We start from the raw sequence: 10,300 nt of genomic DNA on the forward strand, positions 1-10,300 counted from the left end.
CCTGTATGGTTCCACAGGTTCTGTAGGTACGAAGGGTGATAAAGGCATTGTGGGCACACCGGGTCATCCAGGGTTCAGGGGTACAGAGGGGGTGAAGGGAGACAAGGGACAAACCGGTCTGCCAGGTGTTGGAGTACCAGGACCCCCTGGAGAGAAGGTAAGCTACTTACTACCACTTATTGTGTGTTTGTGTGTCTGCTACAGTACATACATTTTTGTAATTAGATGCCACTAACAGTCTGTTTTTTTCTTTCTTTCAATCAATCTTTCTATGCTCTTCTTTTCTATTCGTTTTCCCCCTCCCTCTATCTCTCCATCCCTGTGTTTTTCTCTCTCTCTCTCAGGGTCAGTTGGGTCTGCCTGGTTTCCCTGGTAACGCAGGAGAGAAGGGTCAGAAGGGAGGAATGGGAGTGCCCGGGATGCCAGGAACACCAGGAACCAAGGGAGACACTGGACACATCGGTTACCAAGGTGAGGCTCCGGTCTCCATGGCCACAATTACTCCTGTTCGACCTGACTGATTGATTAGTTGGTTGATTTTATTTTGGGTTTAAAAATAAGCATTATTTGGTACATAGAATTTTTGATAATCTCACAAACCCAGAGATGTGTCTTGTTGCTTGGCAACCTCTAAACCCAGGTGTGTGTTGTAATGTGCAGGTCAGCCGGGTCAGCCAGGAGAGAAGGGTATTGGTGGGCTTCCCGGGTCACCAGGAGAGCCAGGCCAAACAGGTCGACCAGGTAAGTACTCTAACAGATGGAACACAGTAACAATGCATCAGGTTCCTTTCAGTACAATATGACAGCTAGTCAAGAAGCTTACCCCTGAATCATTTCCCAAGTGTACATACTGTAGCTACTATACCCCAGCGGGTAGAGAGACACCCAGGTAACTGTATTGTTTCCTAGGTGAGCCTGGTCTGCAGGGTCCACCAGGTACAACCGGAGAGAAAGGAGTGTCAGGAGTGGACGGCATACCTGGATCATCAGGAGAGAGAGGAGACACAGGTGAGTTACCTCTCCTGACCTTGAAGATGATCAGGTGTGTTTATCATCTTCTAAACCGCTTGTAAACCACATGGTTTTATGATTTGTGCTATATTTCTATTAGAAGCCCCACATTTGACTGTCTCCATATCAACTCATGTACTGTGGATCCAAACAGTTCATTGACAGCGCAGGCAGGTGAAGTGTTTCCAGTCATGGCCTAGAGTTTTAGCAACTCTGTTCTCTGTGTTTCTCCTACAGGTTTACCCGGCAGGGGCTTCTCAGGGACACCAGGGTCATCTGGGGATAAAGGTGACAAAGGCTCTCCAGGTTTCCCAGGCTCTCCAGGTATCCCGGGTATCCCAGGGACCAGGGGAGACAAGGGTACGCCAGGCTTCGAGGGTTCCCATGGCCAGCCAGGAGAACGGGGTCTCCCAGGACCCGCCATGGAGGGGCCCAAAGGAGACCAAGGCCTGCCAGGAACGCCTGGAGAACCAGGTACTGTATGCCACACACCTGAGTCTTGCTGTAATGTACATTCGGATACATATGACCATCCTCTCATTATCCTCCTCTTCTCATCCCCATCTCAGGTACCAGTGGTGCTCCAGGTCCTGCTGGTGTTCCAGGCAGCGTGGGGGGGAAGGGAGACAAAGGGGACCAGGGTGAACCAGGAGTACATGGGGAGCAGGGTTTCAAAGGAGATCAAGGATACCCTGGACTTTCTGTAGGTCACTTCCTGTTGCTCACTGACCGATCCATGTCAGTCTAGACTGTTTATCATGACACTTGACTAGTGTCCACCATCTGACTGGTGTGTATGTGTTACAGGGTCAAGCTGGCCTTCCAGGTGTTGATGGACTGAAGGGAGAGATGGGACTGCAGGGAGTGCCTGGTTTCCCAGGTGAGTGGTGCAGCTGATTTAGATGGTGTATACAATGTGTGTATGAGTCTGTGGTTCTGTTGGTTTTGTGGCTAAATCTCCTATGTTGCAGGGACAAAGGGTGAATTCGGAGTGGTTGGATTCAAAGGAGAGCTGGGGGACAGAGGATTCCCAGGAGACAAAGGTGAAAGGAAGAGAAACATAACCGCCATTAAACCGAATCACTTAGTGCTTGTTTCACTGTGAAAAGCTCTCCTGAGCTTATATAGCATCGAACACCTATATTATTACTGTGCGAATGTTATGAGTATATGAATTCTGATATGTTTGATTACCTGAAATGGTATTAATCGTCCTTCCCTTCCTCCTTTCAGGTAATGATGGTCCCCCTGGTCCTCCTGGCCCCCACACCTTCATCAAGGGAGACAGCGGCTTCCCTGGTAATCAGGGCCCTCAGGGGCCTGTGGGGCCCTCGGGTATCCCTGGGCTGAAAGGACAGCAAGGTGAGAGTCCGCACCTCTCTGATTCAGAGGGGTTGGGTTAAATGCGGAAGACACATATCAGTTGCATGCAATCAGTGGTACATCTGACTAGGTATCCCCTTTTTTCAAACCATCCTATTTACAATGAGCCAATCTATTATGACCAAACATCAGCTCTGATCACCCTGTAATATTGCACCCCTCTCATTCATTGTTCTCTTTCTCTCTCCTCCCTCTGTCTCCCAGGTGTGACAGGTATTCAGGGTATTAAAGGTGATGAGGGGAACCCAGGGTTTAATGGTCTCCCCGGCGCCAAGGGAGAACCAGGCTTGCTTGGTCCCTCAGGTGAGTCACACCCCCTTTGTCCAGTTAATAGCCACACTGAAAAGGTCACTACACTGCATGTAGAATAGAATGTCTGATCATTCTAGATGTACTATTTATATCTTGGGGTTATTCTCAGAAAACGTTCCATTTGACGTTTGTCTCTCCTACCTATAGGACCCAGAGGGTACCCTGGACCCCCAGGACCTGACGGTGTTCCGGGTCAGGTGGGTCCTCCTGGCCCCTCCTCCATGGAACATGGTTTCCTGGTAACCAGGCACAGCCAATCGGTGGAGGTTCCACGTTGTCCTGAGGGAACGTCAGTGATCTATGATGGATATTCCCTACTCTACGTTCAGGGCAACGAGCGCTCCCACGGCCAGGACCTGGGTAAGCTAGAGAGGGAGGGGAGGTACTGTAGATGAGGCTATCTTGTGATTCATATCAGCATCACACTAAACTACTTGTGTGTAGGTACGGCTGGTAGCTGTCTAAGGAAGTTCAGTCCCATGCCCTTCCTCTTCTGTAACATCAACAACGTCTGTAACTATGCCTCCCGTAACGACTACTCCTATTGGCTCACCTCCCCTGAGCCCATGCCAATGAACATGGCCCCTATCACTGGCCAGAGCATCAAGCCCTTCATTAGCAGGTGTGTGGGTTCCTTGTTTCTATATGTGGTGCATTTGGCCCTTGCAATGATGGCAGTATATGTTTGTGTACTCACCTGGGGTATGTGTGTGTGACTGTCTGTGTATTGACCTCAGTCTATACCTCCAGGTGTTCAGTGTGTGAGGCTCCTGCCATGGTGATAGCAGTGCACAGTCAGAACATCATGATCCCATCATGCCCCAATGGCTGGGACTCACTCTGGATTGGCTACTCCTTCGTCATGGTGAGAGAAACACAACTCGTATTGCAACGTCATACCTAGTGTACTTATCTGTACTTGCTTTGATGAGCTTACCAATGTTTTTGTTTGCATATCCTTAACCCCCATGTCTTTCTCTCTGTGCAGCACACAAGTGCAGGTGCTGAGGGCTCTGGACAGGCACTGGCATCTCCTGGCTCCTGTCTAGAGGAGTTCCGTGGCGCTCCGTTCATCGAGTGTCACGGCCGTGGAACCTGCAACTACTACGCCAACTCCTACAGCTTCTGGCTGGCCACCATTGAGGACGAGGAGATGTTTACGTAAGTTTACTCCCTTTTTCTCTCTCTTTTCCTCTCTCATCAGAGCTCTGACATGGTCTTGATTGAATGGAGGGATTGACTGATGTTGTCTGGTTCCAGGAAACCTGTGCCCACCACACAAAAGGCAGGAAATCTCCGGAGTAACATTAGCCGTTGCCAGGTGTGCATGAAGAGGACATAGGCCCTACTCCCTGACCTCTCTGTGACCCTTAACCACCCACCACAACCCCTGACCCCACCCAGTCCGACGGTCCGTGGCGTGACTTCGTGTTATTGACCAAAGGATGGTGCTATTTCACTGCGTGTGTGAGAGGAACAGACAGACACACTGTGAAACAGAACAAAAAAAACACCCAGAAAGATTGATGAAAGAACAAAACACACAGTCAGAGGAGGCTGGTGGGCGTAGCTATAGGAGGACAGGCTCATTGGAATGGAATAATGGAAGTAAAGTATGCGTTTCATATATGTTTGATACCGTTCCATTTATTCCATTTCAACCATTGCAATGAGTCACTCCTCCTATAGCTCCTCCTACCAGCCTTCTCTGACACACCAGAGACCAAACCATAAGATCAACTGGCCCTACGCTCCATCATGCAGAACACTTTACTAACATTTTCACAACGTTTCTCTAGCGAATGTCGCCCAGTTTACGACTGCACTGAGTACATCCCGCCCCCCTCCCCATTAGTAAACTGGCGTCCATTTTGAAAGGGGGTGTTTGTGTAAGTCAGGTGCTATTGAAACTAATCTACTTGCCTTATTCCAGTACAGTATGTTTGTATTTTCACTCAATGCCACTGACTTTCAGCTCTGAGTTAGTTATATATATTGTTATTGTTCCTCACTTTTATTTTTGTAATAACACAATACTAATGTAAGGATGGGAGTTACCACTGGTTACAGATGCTTGTCATGCTGAGACATCACTGTAAGTTAAGGGCTCTATTCAATCTATCATGGAAGTTCATCGTTACAGCATGATTGAAAATTCAAAGGCAATGTTCCCACATTAGCAGATACTACATTCACAGTAAACGCTGCATACGTCGGCTCAATCAGAAATGACCTTTACATTTATATCATGCAATCTGTAACGCTTCAGCGACGCAGATTGAATAGAGCCCTAATGGTTGCTAGCATGCATGCATAGCGATGGTTCTGTTGTAAATATATTACTTTTCTTTTTCCTTCCTAAAATAACAGCCACCATAATCTCTTCAGGTATTTACATATTAATTTGTGTTATTTCAATTTGTATTTATTTGAGTAAATGTAGAGCTCGAGTCGATTTGAGTTGCCAAAGAACCATAATCAATGTGACTAAAGAAAGTACAGTATGTTATTCTGTTCCAACCTGACCTCGGCACTTATAGTTCTAATACTAGGTTTAATGTTACATGCTACAGTTAGCATACATTAGTTCTGCCGCTATAGGTCAACACCCTCAGTGCCTTATCTGTCAGTATGCAGAACAGTAACATAGTGGTGGCAGCATCACTGATAGTGTTTTATTTCATTGGAGCGCATCACACACATCACATAAGGCTGCTGAGGGGAGGACCGATCATAATAATTAATGTTAATGGAATGGTATCAAACACATGGAAAACATCTGTTCGATACCATTCCATTGGTTACGTTCCAGCCATTACTACGAGCCTGTCCTCTTCAATGAAGGTGCCGCCCGCATCACACAAACACTTGCGCATCTACACCCTGTCAGTACGAGCGGGAACATTGACACAGCTTGTCATCTGTAGTGTGCAGAGGGTGTGTGTGTTGTCACAAGCCGAAAGAGTTTTCACACACGGACCTGTTGACAGAAGAAGTTCATGGCTTGTAGTTTGTGTGCAGAGCAATCCTTAAGACAGCGAGTCGTCAAACACTCGTCAGTTCACTTGGCCACTCAATCTACTCTGTGTGCATCAATAGTTCTGTGTAATGTACGTTTCCTGAATACGTCCTTCACATTATTTTGTGTGTTGAAGCTTATTAATCAAATGCTAGAACCCAAAGAAAGACATGTATACACACCTATGTGTACTCTTATTCTTACTCTGATATACTTGATCATGCCTCCTGCAATAATTAGCTAGATATATTTAGATTTTCTATTTTGGTTAAAGACAGAGAAGGATATATTTATGACTAAGTGCTTTTACATATTCCTGGGTATTTTGAATCTACTTTTCAAGCTCCCTTTTAAAATGTATATTCCCTACTGCTCTGTTTGGCACTTGTCCCTAATCTACTACATGAATCCTACCCTGCTGCTCCCCCTTTTGTCTGAGGGTGAACGCAAAAACCCTAGAACCAAGACTCTCCTGTCCAAGCCCAGAATTAGTTGAGTACTAAATTATTGAGATGGAAGAAATAAAGCTTCCAAACCTCACAAACTACTTGTAACCGGCAATCATTCATAGGTTTGCTCCAATCAAAGCCTTTTGAAAGTAAAAGGCTCTTATCATTAGTAGACTGAAGTCAAAAGGTTTTTGTTTTATTATTCTTCAGAAAATGCTCATTCATACATACAATATTAGTAGCACTTGTTGAGGAATACGTCTGAGTTCAGTGGCAAATTTTGCATGAGAGTTCTTGGTTGTAGTCCCTAGCTCATGATTAACCAACCGACTAAATGTTTTTCCAACTATTCTTCTCACCTCCCAGTCCCCATACTGTGTAAATCATACAATAAAATGATTTGTATAAAATATGGTGTGTAATCATAACTGTCTCCTGTTGGTGGCAGCGGTGGGATACAGTCACTGTTGGGGAGCCCAACAGCCTAAATCAATTTCAATGTTTTCTGTCTATTGTGTTGTACATGTAAAAGCTCTGTGATATACTATAGTAGTAGTCTCATCCACTAGAGGGAAAACTCAGTCCACTGTAGTGAAGCCATATTCACTTAATTTCCACCTTGCCATTTTAGTCATTCAGCAGATGATATTACCCAGAGTGAAGATGGTCGAGACTACAATGCAGCCGAGCAACCAATATCAAGTAGGCCCAACAATCAACTTGGATGTTCACCTTGAGTGTGTTTCTCCCTGCTTCCAGTGGCAGAGTATGCACCGCCACATCGGGGATGGCAGCCTCTACATCAGCACTTTTCCTAGGCCCGAGGCCAACAAACCCACTCACCCCAGGCTGCTAAACATTAACGGATCAATGCACTCCGGGGAGAGAGGGAGCACGATAACCTCCCCTTCATCTCTCCGCCTCTTGTTTTTCATCCCTTACTGGAATCCTACCCCCTTGTTTCCTCTGCTGTCACCAGCAGCCCAATAAAAACATGTTGCGCTTGACCAATGACCAGGAAGTGTAAACAGACTGAGGTAACCCAGGTCGAGCAGAGAATATAGGCTCCTATTATGTCCTCATCCATAAGCAATGCCCAGCCCCTTAAAACCTCTTGGCGCACGGATCCCTTTAACAGGATCATTTTCGTAAACAACCGCTGAATTGCAGAGCGCCAAATTAAAAAATAATTACTAAAAATATTTATTTTCATGAAATCACAAGTGAAATATACCAAAACACAGCTTATCTTGTTGTTAACCTTTCACGAGTATCAATCCCGGATCCGGGAGCACCCCCCACCCCCCACACACTGATTAGCATAGCTAGCATAGCTTCACAAGTAGATAGTAGCATCTAAATATCATTAAATCACAAGTCCAAGACACCAGATGAAAGATACAGATCTTGTGAATAAAGCCACCATTTCAGATTTTTAAAATGTTTTACAGGGAAGACAAAATATGTAAATCTATTAGCTAAACACGTTAGCAAAATACACCACTATTCTAACTCCATCAGTTTCTTACTCCTTCAGGTGCTATCACCAATTCGGCTCAACTAAGATATTGATAGCCAATAACCTATAAAAAAAACCATCAGATGACAGTCTGATAACATATTCATGGTATATGATAGTTTTTGTTAGAAAAAAGTGCATATTTCAGGTAGAAATCACAGTTTACAATTGCACCGACCATCACAAATCGACTAGAATTACTAGATAGAGCAACGTGTATGACCAATTTACTCATCATAAAACATTTCATAAAAATAGACAAAGCATAGCAATGGAAAGACCCAGTTCTTGTGATTTCAGACCATATTTCAGATTTTCTAAGCGTTTTTCAGCGAAAACACAATAAATCGATAAGTTAGCATACTACATGTGCAAACGTTACCAGAGCATCGATTCCAGCCAAAGAGCGCTATAACGTAATCACCGCCAAAAGATATTAATTTTTTCACTAACCTTCTCAGAATTCTTCCGATGACACTCCTGTAACATCATTTTACAACATACATATACAGTTTGTTCGAAAAGGTGCATATTTAGCCATACAAAACCGTGGTTACACAATAAAAATACTAGGAAATCAAGCCTCAATATGTCTGACGTCATCTATCAGAGTGATCTAGTTTAATTGAAAGCTAATCATATACTTGACTAAAAAATACAGGGTTGACAGGAATCGAAAGACAAATTAGTTCTTAATGCAACCGCTGATTTACATTTTTAAAATTATCCTTACTTTTCAATACAGGGTTCGCCAAGTGAAGCTATACCAAACAAAATGGCGAAATATGCGTTTAAAATATTTCGACAGAACAACAATTTATCATATTAAATATTGCTTACTTTGAGCTGTTCTTCCATCATATTCTTGGGCAATGTATCCTTTCTATGTTATAAACGTCTTTTGGTCGATAGATGTCCTCTGTCCTTCGAAATATCCACTAACGATCGAACGGGACCCCAAAACGTGTCCAAAGTTTCAGAGTGCACAACAAAGAAATTCCTCAAAATCGCACTAAACGGATATAAATTGCTATAAAACGGTTTAAATTAACTACCTTATGATGTTTCTAAGTCCTATATCGAATTAAATTACAGACGGATACATTTCAAGTTGATAACCGAGCCTGTGAAAATGGCGTCCGGAGGTCCCTTCCTGCGTAAGGGCGAGCGTCGAAAGGGGGGCTACTCTCACTCCTTGGTCTTTTATAACCTCTGAGAGCTACCTAGAAGGCCCATTCCACTTCTCATTGGTTACTGACATCCAGGGGAAGGCGGGTGCAGTTCGTGTCGTTCCATAGGATAGACAGAGACCTTAAAAACTGATCTGAAACCAGAGCTTCGCTCTCAGACCTTTCACTGTCTGTCATGGATTTCGCTGTAGAAAGAGTTCTGGGTCACCCACAGACATAATTTCAACGTTGTATGAAACTAGAAAGTTTTTTCTATCCAATACAATTAATAATATGCATATTGTACGAGCAAGAATTGAGTACTAGGCAGTTTAATTTGGAGACGACAAAATGCTAATTCGGAACAGCACCCCCTGTAGTCGCAAGAAGTTAATCCACCTATCGTGTCAGATTTTGAAAATATGCTTTACAGCGAAAGCAATCCAAGCGTTTGTGAGTTTATCGATCACTAGACAAAACATTACGAACAGCTAGCAGCAATGTAGATTGGTCACGAAAGTCAGAAAAGCAATAAAATGATTCGCTTACCTTTGATGATCTTCGGATGTTTGCACTCACGAGACTCCCAGTTACACAATAAATGTTCCTTTTTGTTCGATTAATATTATTTTTATATCCAAAAACCTCCATTTGGTTGGTGCGTTATGTTCAGAAATCAACAGGCTCGAGCGGTCATGAAGGGCAGACGAAAATTCCAAATAGTATCCGTAAAGTTCGTAGAAACATGTCAAACGTTTTTTATAATCAATCCTCAGGTTGTTTTTAACATAAATAATCGATAATATTTCAACCGGACGGTAAACTATTCAATAAAAGAGATAAAGAAAATGTCTAGCTACAACTTTCGCGCACATGAACTAATCGAAGGACATTCAGCTATCCACTGATGCGTTTTGATAAATCTCGCTCATTTTTCTGAATAAAAGCTTGAAACTATGTCTAAAGACTGTTCACACCCTGTGGAAGCCATTGCAAAAGGAATCTGGTTGATATCCCTTTAAATAGAGGAAAGGCAGGCAATGGAACAGGGGTTTTTCAAAATAAGAGGCACTTCCGGGTTGGATTTCCTCAGGTTTTTGCTGTCTGTTATACTCACAGACAATATTTTGACAGTTTTGGAAACTTTAGAGTGTTTTCTATCCTAATCTGTCAATTATATGCATATTCTAGCATCTGGGCCTGAGAAATAGGCAGCTTACATTGGGAACATTATTTTTTCCAAACATAAAAATTCTGCCCCCTTAGCTTCAAGAGGTTTTAACCTAACCACTACCTATTGGATATAGCAGATCTGAAGGAACTTGATTGGCTACATCTAACCTTCCAGCAGACTAAGGGGAGCGTCCACCATATTGCTTACATTTATCCAGTTCGTTTCAGCTCTTCAAACATTGAAGGAGTAAGGGCAGATGCAAGG

General features: G+C 43.7%; 1 protein-coding gene across 3 annotated transcripts in view; it reads left to right on the plus strand.

Moving 5' to 3' along the window:
- LOC139538695 (collagen alpha-1(IV) chain-like) overlaps positions 1-6,584 on the plus strand; it is a 70,029-nt gene extending 63,445 nt beyond the window's left edge. For all 3 annotated transcript variants that reach the window (XM_071341053.1, XM_071341054.1, XM_071341055.1), the window contains 15 exons: positions 18-157; positions 345-471; positions 661-741; positions 910-1,008; positions 1,249-1,485; positions 1,581-1,714; positions 1,819-1,891; positions 1,983-2,054; positions 2,245-2,373; positions 2,599-2,697; positions 2,854-3,066; positions 3,151-3,328; positions 3,457-3,571; positions 3,695-3,867; positions 3,967-6,584. In XM_071341053.1, coding sequence (XP_071197154.1) covers positions 18-157; positions 345-471; positions 661-741; positions 910-1,008; positions 1,249-1,485; positions 1,581-1,714; positions 1,819-1,891; positions 1,983-2,054; positions 2,245-2,373; positions 2,599-2,697; positions 2,854-3,066; positions 3,151-3,328; positions 3,457-3,571; positions 3,695-3,867; positions 3,967-4,048 — 1,952 coding nt within the window. In that variant the 3' untranslated portion in view covers positions 4,049-6,584. The remainder of the gene's footprint in view (positions 1-17; positions 158-344; positions 472-660; positions 742-909; positions 1,009-1,248; positions 1,486-1,580; positions 1,715-1,818; positions 1,892-1,982; positions 2,055-2,244; positions 2,374-2,598; positions 2,698-2,853; positions 3,067-3,150; positions 3,329-3,456; positions 3,572-3,694; positions 3,868-3,966) is intronic.
- Positions 6,585-10,300: the final 3,716 nt, after the last annotated feature.

Source organism: Salvelinus alpinus, chromosome 14 (genome assembly GCF_045679555.1).
Source record: "Salvelinus alpinus chromosome 14, SLU_Salpinus.1, whole genome shotgun sequence".
Taxonomy (NCBI): domain Eukaryota; kingdom Metazoa; phylum Chordata; class Actinopteri; order Salmoniformes; family Salmonidae; genus Salvelinus; species Salvelinus alpinus.